General features: G+C 44.6%; 1 protein-coding gene across 1 annotated transcript in view; it reads left to right on the forward strand.

Annotated features, from left to right (window-relative positions):
* Itga11 (integrin subunit alpha 11) overlaps positions 1–16,257 on the forward strand; it is a 115,610-nt gene that overhangs the window by 17,697 nt on the left and 81,656 nt on the right. Inside the window, exon 2 of the mRNA XM_046426667.2 lies at positions 8,649–8,760. Within this exon, the coding sequence (XP_046282623.1) occupies positions 8,649–8,760 (112 nt within the window). The remainder of the gene's footprint in view (positions 1–8,648; positions 8,761–16,257) is intronic.

Genomic DNA, 16,257 nt, shown 5'->3' on the forward strand with positions numbered 1-16,257 from the left:
AACTGTAGTGACGTGGCAAAGGGTGCAGAGAGAAAAGTGAGGAATTGGAACTCATGGTGCAACCTGGGGCAGACCACGTGGCTCTGACACCTACTAGATGTGTGACTTGGGGCAAGTGATGGAATCTCTGTGCCTCACTTTGAAAATAGGTGTCATGAGAATATCTGCCTCTTAGGACTGCTGTAAAGACAAATGAGTTAATACTTCTGACTCCCTTGTAGGGGTGTGCAGAGGGTTTATTGGTGGTGGTTGTTTAGCAGAGCTGCAATTTCTACTCTAAATCAGCACATTTTACTGAGGACCTTCTGTGCCTGGGTCCTGGGGTGGAAATAAAGAGAGAAATAAAATCCAGTCACTGTCTCACTCTGCTCAGAGTCCTGGGATAGATGGATATGTTTAATGTGGTCACTGAACCAGGATCCTCTAAACACGCTCATGCGGACATAGAGGCAGAGCTGCTGCCCCTGAGAGGCCCACAGTCCACTGCCATTTCCCCATCAGCCAAGTAGCTAGCTGTGGGGAGGAACTGTACATTCCTCACCTGCCTGGGACTTCCAAGGTCAGGGTCAGATGCCCACCAGCCTGCAGGCCTCCCGGAGCCAGTGCCGGATCCCAGGGTCTCCTCGGAGGAGGAGTCCCTGCTTCTCCCCAGGGCTGGAGAGCTCCCTGAGCTACCGTACCTCCTCTCTGGGGGAGTCCTCTTCTCTCAACTGGCTAGAAGCCCCCTGCTTAGAGGACCAGGTTCCCCCATCCTTTCTGCAAAATCTCACTAGTGCTGGTTAAAGGAGCCCAGACTAGGGCCTCGGCCTCCAGCCATGCCCCCCACCCCCACCCCAATCTTGGCTTTGCTTCCTCAGGTGCCCATCTTTGAAACAGTGCCTCCTGGGTAAAGAGAAGCCTGGCTGGCAACAAGGCAAGGACCATCAGGTTTTCGTTATTTGCTTGGGCAAAAGGGCAGCAGTGCAGATGGTGCAGATCAGCCAGGCATCTAAAGCTCATCTCTTTCTTGCTTTGGAATGCGCTGTGTGTTCCCAGAGCTGCAGGAAGTCCACTGTGCCCATCTTTTTGCTTAGGGTGTGTCTGAATCCTTTCTCCCTATCCCCCTTCTGTCTGTGATTCACATTCAGATGTGGAGATTCTTGAGACCCAAGTAAAACTGGGAAGAGAGAGGCAGCACCAGAGAATTTGGGTGAAATTTCCAGCCTCCTTCATCTACCCCTGCACCCAACATACCAGGAAAATGGAAGCTCAGGGCGACCCAGACAGCACAGGGGAGGGCCCAGAGATCCAGGTGAGGTCCTGGCTGTGGAGACTGAGATGCCCACAGCTAGGGGTCACCCAGTGACTTCCTCTTGCTGTCAACTCAAAGCCTGTGCTTCATCCTGACATCCGGGGCCCAGGGGACTCTGGCTCCATCCTGCTTCACCTAGTCTCCCTGTTCTACCTCTTGTAATCAGAGATCCGTCTGATTCTACCAAGCAGGGGCTGAGGAACCCAAGTAAATTGGGAAGAGGGAGATAGTACCAGAGACCTAGGGTGGGTGGGTTTTCAATGATGCTCAGATTGAGGTCCTCACCTCAGTGAGGCCACTGAGGTGAAGATTCAGGAACTGGGGTGGGGTGAGTGGCTCCCTGGGGAAGGGAGGCTCATCAATGGGGTACTTCATGGCTCAGGACAGATGAGGACTTGGGGTGCACACTGACACTTCCTAGCTTTGTGACCTTGGCTGCATGCCTACCTTTGCACCTCAATTTCCTCACCTTAAAATGAGAATAATAATATTCTACTTCCAGAGACTATTGTAAGGAGAAAATAAACTTGGAACGGAGCCTGGTACATAATAAATGCTCTGCACATGTGTTACTTTTATGATTGTTATCAAGGTGTAGGGGACAGTTAGCACCTAAGGCAGAGGACCAGGGTGTGAACTAAGGCAGGAAGAAGCCACCAGGTACTGGTTCTGAGAACAGGTTCTCAGAAGGTGTGAAATTCAGCAAGCAAGTCTACCTGTATCTTCTGGACACAGGACAAAGATAAAAGGCCACTCAAGGATGTGCCCTGAACACGCCCAGTAAGAGAAGGTGGGAGGTGGGGAAGCCACTATAATCCAGGGCAGAGCCACAGAGGCTCCGCAGAGTTCACAGGGAGGGCCACGCAGCCCTGGGAGGGGGTCCCACCGTGGCAGAGGTGTCATCAGCCTTGAAGTGTGAGGAGGAAAGGAATACCTGCGGGCATGGTGAACAGCTGGGCAAAGACACTGAGGTGGCCGAGGACAGGGCTCTGAGCTGCCTCAGCTCAGTCCTAATGGGGAGGCAGGTGTGATCACATCAGCACACAGGCTGCGGACCATTACCAGCTGTGATAGAGAGAGGACACCAGTTACCTGCTGGTGATGAGACCGTCATACAAGATCCCATGCCACCAAGGTGTCAGGAAGGCCTCCCAGAGCAGGCGGGAGGATGCGACATTTGTGCTTAGGTTTGGTGATAAAAGTTCTTCAGAGGTTCACACAGGAGGGCATGTGCAAAGGCCCCAAGGCAGAAGAGAGGGTGCATCTGGGACACAGACCTGTGACCTCGTGACTGGGCTGCAGAAGTCAGAAGGAAATGCAAGGCCTCGGGACCTTGTGGAAGATTCTGGACTTTCTCCCAAGATCCTTAGAGAGTTATTTAGGAGGAAGAGGAGGGGAGGAGTGTGGATGGACTGTCCCAGGGCAGGCATTTGGCAGACACTTCTACAGCTAGCCTGGAGCCACCAGGTGACGGTGCTGTGGTCCCATGCTGGCGCTCCCTCACTCTTGGGCCCATGACCGCCCAGATGCTGGGAGCTGGTGACCCCACCTTCACCTGCGGCCAGTGCTTTTGAGAATTCTGAGCCCCCAGTGATGTTCAAGCCCAAGGCTATGGCTCCAGCCCCTCTTGGGATGAACCGATGCTTTATTTAAAAACCCAGATAAGATTCTAAGAAAGGGAGCAGCAGCTGATGTAACTTTGGCCACCGTCCACCAGAGAGCAGCCCAGGAATTGTGGTTTTTCCCCCTCTGTCATCAATCTCGAGGGCAGAGAAGTGGCAAGCAGCCCAGCCAGGCTCCTAGCGCCTCTGCAATTGGCCTGTTGATTCCCATCAAAAACAACTTTGTTTTGTTTTGTTGGCATTCGGGGGGCCATAAATCTCTGAGAAAAGTACATTCCCCAAGTATGAAAACCATGGCCATCAGAGAAGGCCAGAGATCTTGTTGGGAGCCAGGGTCAGAGACGGACTTGACGTCATTTTGAGGAAATCCATCCTCTGGTTGGTTTGGTTTGGTGAGAAGCACATGCCCAGTGGAGTCTGGGGAGGAAGCCAGCACTTTGTAACTTAATGCTCTTCCTGTGGCCAGATTTCACTAATCCTGTCCCCAGGGAGGTAGGGGTAGGGACACTGGGGTGTGACGGGACCAGTCCTAGACAGAGCCCCTAGTGAAGGTACCCAGCTCCCACCAAGGGATGTATCACAAGGAGCCCTGCTGGGTGCTGAGGCAGGAAGGCGGGGGCCTCATCACTGAAAAGAATCTTCTCTCCTCTGCCCCCCGGGGTCGTTCCTACAAATAGCTGAGCTCCCAAGAGGGTGGCCCAGCACCCTGACACCCCATGGTATTTAATGGTGTTCCCAGCTGACCTATTCCCTACTGAGTGATTGATGAAATTTAATTGATTGGTGTAAAATTAGAGGTTAGACACCTAGAAGAAGTTGTGGGTGACATCAGTGCTCATATACATTCTTTTCCTGTCCCTTTTCCTTGATGGCCGGAGACAGTGTTCCAGCAAATGAAGAAGCTGGTCTCTAATTATTAACTGAACCCATGAACGGGAGCTGAGATACCTCAGTGAGAATGCAGCAGTCTGGTGGCCCTTAGAGGACAGAAAATGTTATAAAATATCAGCCATGTGGCTGGGCACGGTGTCACACACCTGTAATCCCAGCAGCTCAGGAGGCTGAGGCAGGAGGATCACAAGTTCAAAGCCAGCCTCAGCAATTGTGAGGTGCTAAGCAACTCAGTGAGACCCTAAATAAAATACAAAATAGGGCTGGGGATGTGGCTCAGTGGTCAAGTGCCCCAAGTTCAATCCCTGTACTCCCCCCCCCCAAAAAAAAATCAGCCATGTGACAATAAACAAGTAAATGATTTGTTTGTTGTGTAGATTTGTTAAAAAATAAATATGCAGCATGTCTGTAATAAGTGCTCTGAGGACAAGTACAGCAGAGCCAGGGGACAGCGGGTAGGGTGGCCTGGTGACGGATAGGCTGGCATGGAAACAGAGACCCTAATAACTGGATGGAAGGGCGTGTGGTTCATGGGAGGAAGAGTGATGCAGACAGGGGAACAGGACAAAGGCTGGACAGAGAATGGGTGTGACACAGTCAAGGGACAGCAAGAGCGGCTGTGTGGCTGGAGCTAAGGGATAGAGGGGACAGGGTAGGAAAAGAGTGGAAGGGGAGTGAGGAGGGCCTTGAGAAAGAAGTTTGGCTTTAGCTGTGAGGGAGGTGGGAAATGGATGGATGAAGGGGGTGGAGCTGGGGAGTGACAGTTTCTGACAGGTCGTGGAAGGGTCCCTCTGGCCTTGGTTGCACAAGAAGCACTAATAGAGGACACAGGATGGAGAAGTCCCCAAAGATACAATGCATGACTTCACCTTCACCGGCCCCCACTCTGCAGTCCTAAAGGGATGGGTGGTCTGGCTTTCCTGATGGCCACATCTGCCTCCCTCTTTTTCTGCTCCACCTCTGCCTACTGTGCTCAGAAGCAGGAAGGGAAAGGCCTAGTCTCCAGAGGGCTCCAGAGAGCCAGATGAAGTGTTGCCCCACAACCAGGCCTGTTACATGTGGGCATGGGTTGTGTGTGTGTGTGTGTGTGGTGTCATGCATGTGTGTATCTGTTCATCCCTGGAACAAAATTTGAGAGAGGGTGAGTTTTTCTCTGGAACTTCTTTGACCCCTACATGCCCACCAGTCTCCCAGGTCTGCATAGGTGACCCTGGTGTCTCTCTCCTCTGTGCCATGCTCTCACAGGTTAGAGACCTGTGCTCTTTCACCTCTGACCCCTACCCTCACTCCATGCTCACCTGCCCCCAATCCCCTTTCCCAAGACTGCCTCCTGCTGGCCAGACCAAGAAGTCCATGCATGGCACGGGTTTTGTAAAGAAGGCCCCAATGGACCAGCAAAGTCCTCTTCCCTCCCACTTTGAGGTGAGGATCCTCTCCCACTCCAGGACCATAACACTAAATCCATGCGTTGTGTCAGATTAGGAATGGTGAAGTCAAGTTTGACAGATACATGATGGCACTGTCATCTCCTGTATCCGCAGCAGGTACTACTTATGAATCACACCACTCTTGCCCCTGAGCCCAGACTTAACCTCAGAATCTTTCCTTTTTTTTTTATGTTTTTATTGGTGCACTACAGTTGTGCATAGCAGCAGGATTCATTCACTTATGCACCTGATACAACAGTATAATTTGGTCAATTTCATTCCCTAATATTTCCCTTTACCCTCCACTGCTCCCTTCCCCTGGCCTCTTTCCTCGACTTTACTGATCTCCCTTCAATTCTCATGAGAGCCCCACCTAACTTTTTTCCTTTTTCCTCTCTAAAGAAAACATATGACCCTTAACTTTCTGAGTCTGGCTTATTTTACTTAACATAGCACTCTCAAGTGCCATCCATTTTCCTCCAAATGACAAAATTTCTTTCTTCTTTATGTCTGAATCAAACTCCAGTGTGTATGTACACCACATTTTCTTTATCTGCTCATCCACTGATAGAAACCTGAGCTGGTTCCATAGTTTGGCTATTGTGAATTGTGCTGCTCCAAACATGGGTGTGCAGATATGGCTAGAGTATGCTGACTTGAATTCCTTAGAATGGTCATATGGTGGTTCAGTGCCTAGGCTTTTGAGGAACCTCCATAGTGATTGTACTAATTTACAATCCCACCAACACTGTAAAAGTGCTCCTATTCCCATGCCCTCCTCTCCCTCATCGATTATTACTTGTACTCTTGATGTCTGCCATTCTAATTGGAGATGAAATCTCAGTGTTGTTTTGACTTGCATTTTTCTAATTGCTAAATACGTTGAACATTTTTTCACATATTGGTTGGCCATCTGTATTTCTTCTGGAAAGTGTCTGTTTAGTTCATTTGCCCATTTATTAATTGGGTTACTTGTTTTCTGGTGCTAAGCTTTTTGAATTCTGTATATATTATGGACATTAATCCTCTGTCAGAGAATAGCTAGCAAAGATTTTCTCCCCTTCTGTAGGCTCTCTCTTCACATTCTTAGTCATTTCCTTTGCTGTGTGGAAGCTTTGTGATTGGATGCCATTCCATTTATTAATTCTTGGTATTATTTCTTGAGCTTTAGGAGTCCTAATGAAGAAGTCGCCTGAGCCTATATCCTGGGGCGCTGACCCCATGTTTTCTTCAGCAGTTGTGTAGTTTCTGGTCTAATTCCTAGAACTTTGATCCATTATGAGTTGACTTTTTGCAGGGTGAGAGATAGGGATCGAGTCTCATTCTTCTTCATACGGATAACAAGTTTTCCCAGCACCATTTGTTTAAGTCTGTCAAGGATCAGATGACTGCAGATGTGTGGGTTTTCTGGAATCTTTCTTAACTCCCTGCTCCCAACAGTTCTAACAATTGGCCTGGGTAAGTGGGATAACACGTATCTGACATCCCTACTCCAAGGTCTTCCCGTGTTCCCCGCTGGGGGACTTTAATTCTATGACTTCAGTGATAGAACTTGGGGGGCCTCTATCAGCTTGCTGGGAAGTAAAAGGAAGAGTGGGAGACACCACTTGTTTCCACAGAACAGGCCCTGTTCAAGTGGGCGTCCTAGGCCTTGACCCCCAAGCACCCAGACCAGGGGCCAGTGCCCAGGGAAGAATGCAGGGAGGTGCTCAGCAGGGACGAGCCTCAGCTTCAGAGTCCCCCCGCCCCCGACCTGGCGGGCTGTGGGACCTAGGGCAGGTCAGCTAACCTCCCTCACCCTGGTCTTTCCCTGTGCCGCCCACCCCACTGGGAGATGAAAGCGTAACACCTGTGAGTGTTCTTTGAAATTTATAGTGTTCTACATGTGAAAGGGGTGGAAATGAGAAAAGTCTTATTCTCCAGATTCACTTCACTAATCTCAAAGTCTTGGCTGATGGCAAGTTCCCACCCCTTAAGTCCCATGGATCCCCAGTTTGGTGATCCTGTGAATACTGACAGCCAGGCAGAGGTGTGGCCTGGATGAGTGGCAGGCCAGCCACATCCTGAAAATGCCTTGTGCAGAAAGGAGTTCCTGAGCAGGCATCCAAGGTCCTAGTTCTAATGTGTCCCCGGATCCACTGTGCCCCTGGACAAACCTCTTGGCCTCTCTGGTGCTGTGCCATGTGCTTCTGCCTGGATAGATCCTGTTCATTCTCCCAAGGTCCTATGAGGGTAAAGGAAGACAGATAGGAGGACACTCAGAAAACCAAAGTGCCATCCTAGTTGGTTTTCTGTTTCAAATGACAAAGTACCTTAGACTAGGTGACTTATAAAGAAAAGAGGTTTATTAGCTCAGAGTTCTAGAGGTCTGAGAGCTGGTGCCAACATCAGCTTGGCTTCTGCTTAGGGCTCAAGGTGGATGGCAACACAGGGAGCAACACAGGGTGGAAGCTTTGCTAGCCTGGCCAGTGGGCATGTGCAGAAGAGGCAAAACATCAGGCGTAAAGTTGCTTCAGGACGACTCGCTCTAGAGACAACTAATCCAGTCCTGTGAGACCCAACCCAGTCTTGTGAGACCTATTCCAGTGTCTCAAGAAAGTCATGAAGCAATTCTGTCTTTGATGACCTAACTCTCTCCTAAAGGTCCCATCACCTCTCAACACTGTTACATTGAGAAGCAGTTTTCAGCTTGACTTTGGTGCAGACAGATGACCTCCCAACCACAGCATAGTCATATTCAGGCTCCACACAGTCTTCCCCCAAGAAAGAATCAATTAAGTCAGCATTGACTTAACCAATCAAGGAGGACCCTGGAGGCCAAGGCAAAAGGATTGTGGGACTTTCTGTCCACTTTCCCTCCACTTCCCCAGCCAGGCAGTGGCCCTGCTAAAGCCAGACAGAGCCTTGCACATTGATTCAGAAGGAGGTGGTCAGCCAGCAGAGCTGGACCCAGGCTGGAGCAGGTGGTGGGAAGTCCCTGACTCATTAGCAGGCAGACATGAGAGAAAGGAGAAAGAGAGAGGAGGGAAAGTAGAAGGGGAAGAAGCAAATTTGGAGGACGGAAGGGGTGACGGAGGAAGAGGGAAGCTATCCGTGCCCCCATCAGACCAGACGGTCTCTGAGAGAGAAACTTGGTCTTCCATTCAGTCTTTGTCCCCCCAGAGTAAGACTTAGGCCTCCTCTATCAGTTACAGGCTCCTCCAGTGCAGGTGCTGGGCCTCACCCATCAGACTGGGGGCTCTCTCAGGCGGGGACTTTGTCACTACCTCCTACAAGGGCTCCTCAAAGACAGGGAACCCACTGGCTTCACAGCCAAGACCCTCTAAAATAGATGACTCACCAGTGGATCTTGAAACACCCCTGGGGCCCTGTGTTCACCTGCCTGATGCCCCTGTTCTCTCCCCTTCCCCCACCCAGGGTTCACAGCCACCTTCAACATGGACACCAGGAAGCCCCGGGTCATCGCTGGCTCCAGGACTGCTTTCTTTGGCTACACGGTGCAGCAGCATGACATCAGTGGCAAGAAGTGGTGAGTGAGAGCTGCTGCCCGCGCCTAGCCCTGTACCATTGCCCGCCCAGCGCCCTCTACCCTACTCCGAATCTCAGCGGCTGCCTAGCCTGACCTCACTCTCTAGGGTCAATGACTTGACTTCTTGTCCCACCAGGTCAGAGGCTGATCAGCTCTGCCCTGACCACGAGATCTGGAGCATTCAGTTTCTCAGGTCTCTGTCTTCTTGTCTATGAAATGGGAATGAACGGCTCCTCACATTCTAGGTCATGTGACAAACGGTGGCAGGCACCTGGGGACCAAGAACTTACCCCCTCGCATCCTGCCTCAGGGACTCACTCTCATCAGTGGGGGCAGCATCTCTGCTCCTGTCTCCTTGGAGAGCCGTTGGGGGTCTCTGGAGAGATCTCTGTGTGTTCACAACCCAGACAGGGCAACAGTGAGACAGAGAGAAGTAACCTGAGACCAAGAGACAGCAGGACCAGAAAGACCCCAGGACCCCTCAGACTAGGGGCCATCAGGGGGAGGTGAGGATCCACTTCCAAATTTCAAATCACTTTATTGCAGCATATTTTACCATATAATTCACTCAATTTGAGTCTGCAAGTCAATGATTTTTTTAGTAAATTTACCAACTTGTACCATAATGACACAAATCAGATAGAATATTTTCACGACCCTAAGAAGATCCTTCATGCACATTTACTGTTAATTGCCCTTCTTGTCCCAGGTTGGTCTGTCGTTGACAGAAGGCAAAGCTTTCCTTCCTTCCTGGGATGGAAAGGGCCAGGCCTTGGTGTTACCCTTTTTGAAGCCTGTATTAGTCCATTTTCTGCTGCAATACTAAAGTACCTGAGGTTGGGGACCTTGTAAAGAAAAGTTGCCTGCTGAGCTCATGGTTTTGGAAGCTGAATCCAAGGTCAGGTTGGTCTCCTTGGTTCGGCCTCTGGTGAGGGCCTCCTGACTGATGGCGTCCCCATGGTGGGAGCATTGCAGAAGGGATCACACAGCATGACAGGAAGCCAGGCTCACTCTTATATTGAACACTCCTTATCTCCAGAAGTCACTCACTCTGCAAAGCTAGTATTAATCCTTTCCAAGGGGGATGCCCCAGTGACCTAATTACCTTGCACTAGGCTCCCTTCCTTGGAAGTTCCACGTTGCCAACACTGCCACACTGGGACCAAGCTGCCAGCATATGAACCTCTGGGGGGGTGAACTACATCCAAACCATAGCAAAGCCCCTTCAGGGGGACCACCCAAACACTCATGATGAATGTTCTAGATATGGAACATTTCCTGCACCCCACCCCTAGGCTGTGTCCCTCTGGGTAACCACTCTTCTGACTCCTCTCACCATAGATTTGCTTTGCTATCTTGACCTTCACATAGATGATATCATATCCGTTTATATTTGGCCTCTTTTACTCAATATTGCGTCTGTGAGGATTAACGTGTTGCCGAATATATGATATATACTTCACATTCTTCATTCTTATGTATTCCATTGTTACTGTACCATAATTTATTTATTTACTCTGCTACTAATGGGTATTTGGGTTGTTTCCATTTGGGGTTATTTCTGATGGAGTTGCTATAGCCTTCTCATTGGTGGACATGTGTCCTCATTTTTATTGTATATAGACTCAGTGTTGGATTTGCGTAGATAAAGGGTAGGTATATGATCAACTTTAGGAGGATATGCCAGGCACTTTTTTTTTTTTCCAAAGTAGCTTGCCAATTTAAACTCTATCTAGGAAAACAAGAGAGTTCTAGTTGTTCTGCAGCCTCACTAACCCATGGCATTGGCAGTCATTTTAATTTTAGCTAGGCCAGTGGTGTGAAATGGTATCTCACCTGGATTTTGTTTGCATTTCTTTATTTACTGATGTTGTTGAACAACTTCTTATAGATCTATTGGCCATTTTGATATTTGCTTTTGTGAAGTGTCTGATGAGGTGTTTTGATCCTCTTTAAAGTTGTGTTATATACCTTTTTCTTTTTGATTTATAGAAGTTTATATACTCTCTGTACAAATCCTTTGTCAGAGAGAGGCATTGAAAATATCTCTTCCCGCTATGGAGCTTGCTTTTTCATTTTCTTAATGGTATCTTCAGATGAACAGAAGTTCTTAACTTCACTGAAGTTAAGTCTATCAATCTTTTTATGCTTAGGGTTTTTCATAGGTCCCATTTAAAAAAAAATTTTTTTTTTGCCTCTCCTCAAATCATAGATATACTGCTCTGTTTTCTTCTAGAAGTTTGATGTGTTTGCTTTCACACTTAGGTCAATGATTCATCTCAAATGAATTTTTTGTGGAAGGTGCAAGATAATTTAAGTCAATTGTTTTTGTTCTCCCCATATTGATGTCCAATAGGTCTGGCACCATTTGCTAAAAGATCATTTTCCCCCCTGAATTCTAGTGTTGTGTTTGTTTAAAATGGATGACCATGTATATGTGGGTCTATTTTTTTTATTCCCCTCCATTCTATTTGTCTATTTATCTAAATAGTGCACCAGTGAAAGACCGCTTTGTTACTATAGCTTTAAAATAAGTCTTAAAGCCAGGTATTATGAATTCTCTGCACTTGTTTTTCTTTGACAAGATTATTTTAGCCATGCCAGGTCCAGATTACTCCATAGAATTTTAGAATCAACATGTCATTTTTTCCCAGTAAAATTTGCTAAGATTTATAGATAAATAAAATCTTCACAGAACTGAATCTTCTGATCCACAAACCTATATCCCTTCATGTATTCATTGTTTAGAAATTTCTCTCAATAGTGCTTTGAAATTTTCAGCGTGAAAGTCTTGAATATCTTTTGCTACATTAATTCCTACACATTTTATGCTATTAAAAATGAAACATTCTTATTTTCTAGTACATAAAAATAAAACCACATTTTTATATAATGACATTTTAGCTCACAACTTTACCAAGCCATCTATTATTTCTGTTAGCTTGCTTGTGGGTTTTTTGGATTCTCTGTGTACACAATCATATCCTATGAAATAATTACAGTTTCATTTTTTTCTTTTCTATATACCTTCACTTCCTGCCTAATTGCAATGTCCAGAATCTTCAGAGCAAGGTTGAATAGAAGTGGTGACCCTGAACGTTCTTCTCCAGTATTTCATGATTAAATGAAATCTGAACTACAAAGTAATCACTTATTTATTGTAGAAACCTTCAGATTGAAGATGTTTTCTTCTACTCCTGGTTTTCTGAGGTTGGATTTTCAAACATTGTGAACAGTGTTTTTTCTATAACAATTGATATAATCTGGTTCTTTATTCTGTTAATATGGTTCATCACATTGGTTGGTTGAGTGGGGGATTTTTTTGGTTTGGGGGTAAATGTGTGCACGTGTGTGTTTTGCTTTGTTTTCGGTGTTAAATCAAATTTGCATTCCTGGGGTAAGCTTTACTTGTTCACCATGTATTTTTCTTATTATTCTTGGGGATTTGTTTCTATGAGACATTTGTTTCTATTTTGTTTCATGAGGTATATTGGCCTGTAAATCTTCTTTTCTGTAGTGTGTTTATCATGTTTTGGCATTGCAATTATTCAGACTTCATAAAATGTGTTGAAAAGTGTTCTCACTTTCACTATTCCCTGGTAGAACATAAGATTTGTATTATTGCTTCTTTAAAGATTTGGAAAAGTTCACCAGTACAGCATCTGGAGTTTTCTTTTGTGAGGAGATTCTTAATTACAAATTCAACTTCTTAAAGACAATGGACAACTTGGATTTCCTATTACATCTTATGTTAATTTGGGTAGCTTGTATTTTTTGTATTTTTTTTTAATTTGTTCTTTTTAGGTATACATGGCAGTGAAGTGTATTTTGACATATTTATACAAACATGGAGTACCTCTTATTCTAATTAGGATCTCAGTGTCGTGGTTGTACGTGATGTAGAAATTCACTGTGGTGTATTTACATATGTACGTAGGAAAGTTATGTCAGAATCATCGCACTCTTTTTTATTCCTGTGTCCTCTCTCTTCCCTTCATTCTTTTTAGATTTTTTTTAGATTCCCTTTGTCTAATTTACTGAACTTCTATTCTTCCCCACCCCGACATTGTTGTGCATTAGCATCCACATATCAGAGAGAATGTTCAACCTTTGTCTTTTGGGGATTGCCTTAGTTCTTTTAGCATAAGTCTCCAGATCCATCCATCTACTGGCAAATATCATAAAGTCATTCTTCTTTATGGCTGAGGAGTATTCCATTGTGTTTATCTACCACATTTTCTTTATCCACTCATCTGTGGAAGGGCACCTAGGTTGGTTGCACAGCTTAGCTCTTGTGAATTGAGCTGCTGTGAACATTGACATAAACATTACTGTAAACTACATTGGCTGTGTCATGGTAGTATGCTTTGGCTTTATACTGAGGAGTGGGATAACTGGGTCAAATGGTGGTTCCATTCCAAGCTTTTCAAGTAATTTGTCCATTTCACTCAAATTTTATTGTCAAAATATTATTCATGGGCTGGGGTTGTGGCTCAGTGGTAGAGCACTCGCCTAGCACGGGTGAGGCCCTGGGTTAGATCCTCAGCACCACATAAAAATAAATAAATAAAATAAAGGTATTTTTCCAACTACAACTTAAAAATAAATATTTTTTTAAAAAAAATATATTATTCATTAACTCCTATTATCTTTCAATATCTAAGATCTATAGCAACATCTACTCTACCCACATAATTTATTCTTATTGGTAATTTGTGTTGTCTCTCTCATTCTTGATCAGTCTTGCTATGGGTATATTAATTTTATTAAAGTTTTCTAAGGATCAGTTTGAGTTTTATTGATTTTTATCTATTAGATCTTTATTGTCTCACTGGTTTTTACTCTTTTTAACATTATTTCTTTCCATCCTCTAAATTTGTTTTAATTTGACTTTTTCTTCCTTCTTATTTAAATTGTTGATTTTATAACCCTTTTTTTCTAACATATGAATATAAGGCTATAAATCTCCTCTAAACATTGCTTTAGTTGCATCCCATAAATTTTGATATTTTCACTATTATTCAGGTTAATATAATTTCTAATTTTCTTCTTTGACCCATGAGTTATTTCAAAATATGTAACATAATTTCCAAATATTTGGAGACCTAGGTATTTTACTATTAGAGTTCTAATTTAATTCCAAGTGGTCAGAGAGACCCTAGATATTTTAAATCCTTTAATATTTGTTTTGTTACTAAAAAATGTCTATTTTAGTAAATTCTCAGTGCACTTGAAAAGACATCTATCCTTAGTTTCTTAAGCACATATCTATATATGTCAGTTAAATCAATATAGTTGGGTTTTGGTTTTTTTTGTTTTGTTTTGTTTTTGTTTTATCTTGTTTCGGTACTGGGGATTGAACTCAGGGGCACTTAACCACTGAGCCACATCCCCAGCCCTTTTTTGTATTTTATTTAGAGACAGGGTCTCACTGAGTTGCCTAGGGCCTCGCTAAGTTGCTGAGGCTGCCTTTGAACTTGTGATCCTTCTGCCTCAGTCTCTCAGGTCACTGGGATTACAGGTATGTACCATGCTCAATATGTTTTTTTTTATTCTCTTTTATTAATTTTTTTATTAGTTACACATGAGAGTACAATGATCTTCACAATTCATACATTTGAATCAAATGGGGTATAATTTCTCATTTTTCTGATTGTACAGGTTGCAGAATCACATTGGTCATGCAGTCACCCATATGCCTAGCATGAGTGCAGTCCTGGGTTCAATCCCTAGCACCACACCAAAAAAAAAAAATCAATATGGTTATTATTGTTCAAATCATCTGCATCCTTTCTGATTTTTTTGTATGCTTATTCTATCACTTTCTGATAGATTCATTAATATTCACATCTACTCTACCCACATCATTACCCTTTTTGGTGCTCTTAATTTTTTTCATACACTTCTGGTCCCATTTTTGGTTAAATTTTATTTAGCAAAAAAAAAATCCATTTAGTATTTCCTACTGTAGTGCATATCTGCTGAAAATGTTTCTTTCAACTTTGGAAGTTGGGGTTTTGTTTGCCTACCTTTATCCGCCTGCCTGAAAACATCTCTACCTCACTTTAACTTTCTTGCAGTACTGGGGATTGAACCCAGCCCCTCCCCACCCCACACACTAGGAAAGTGCTCTACCAGTGAGCCGTATCTCCAGCCCCTTTAAAGTTTTTGTTTAGAGACAGGGTCTCCCTAAGCTGCCCAGGCTGTCCTCCAACTTGCCATCCTCCTGCCTCAGCCTCCCAAGTAGCTGGGATTACAGGTCACCTCCACACCCAGCTTCTCTTTAATTTTTTAAGTGTCTCTTATCTAGTTATAGAATTCTAGGTTGGCAGATTTTCTTTTAACGTTTAAAAATGTCATTTCATTGTCTTCTGACTTAATGGTTTCTGTCAAGATGTCGACCTTCTGTTTTTATCATTCTTCTTTTGAATGAATATGTTCTTTTCCTGTGGTTGCTTTTCTATTTGACTTAAGTTCAGCAATGTGAATATGATAGATCCAAGTGTAGTTTTGTTCTGTTTTGAATTTGTCTGCTTAGTGTTTTCTTGAATCTGAGGTTGATACATTTCATCAGATTCGGAAAATCTTCTGTCTTCATTTCAAATATAACCTCTTTTTTCTTCTTAGAGTCTAATTGCTGTCTGATAAGCCTTCCTGCCATGGCTCCCTTTCCTTCCAGTTTATTCCCATTTCTCTCTTACTTTCTATTTATTTATTTTTTATTTCAAGACAGCGTCTTGCTAAGTTCTTAGGACCTCACTAAGTTGCTGTGGCTGGCTTTGATCTTGCCATCCTCCTGCCTCAGCCTCCCAAGCCATTGGGATTGTAAGTGTATGCCACTGCACCCAGCCTATTTGATTATTTTTAAGAGATTCTTATTTTGTTAAAATGATCTCTCTTTATTCCATTCGTCCATTTTTTTATTCTATTTGTTTTAACATATTAATCTTAACTATTTAGAAGTTTTTATTGATTAGAAATAATATCAGGTCTGCTTCCAGTGGCTATTTTATCTGATGACCATCAGGCACTTTTTACTGATTCTACACTTTCTTGGTAATTTTTTATCCTATGCTGAACATTGTGGATGACACATTATAGAGAATGTGGGTTCTGTTACCTTCCTTTAAGAATGCCATATTTTGTTCTGATAGGCAGTTAGATTACAGGTGAAGTCATAAGTCTTACCATGGCACCGTTTGGCCCTCAGTTAGGGTCGGCATCGTCTAGCTCTGCCCTTACTCCTGGGATATGGGATTCACTCTTAAAGCATGAACATCCCAGGGTCTCGGATGAAAGCCCAGGGTGTTCACCAAGATCTTTTCCTTCTGGCTGGGCCCAAACCCCAGCATCTCCCCAACACTTAGTGGGCAACCTCTAAATCTCTCTCTGTTTCTAAAATCCCTCCTCCTCCCGGCTGCTCTCTGGTTGATTTTCCACTCTCACACCCTGCAGACTCCGCTTGGGATACACCCCAGGCTCTGAGGGAGACATTTA

This window comes from Marmota monax, unplaced genomic scaffold, assembly GCF_021218885.2.
Source record: "Marmota monax isolate L192 unplaced genomic scaffold, Marmota_monax_Labrador192_F-V1.1 WCK01_AAM20220418_F8-fsc00078, whole genome shotgun sequence".
Lineage (NCBI taxonomy): Eukaryota > Metazoa > Chordata > Mammalia > Rodentia > Sciuridae > Marmota > Marmota monax.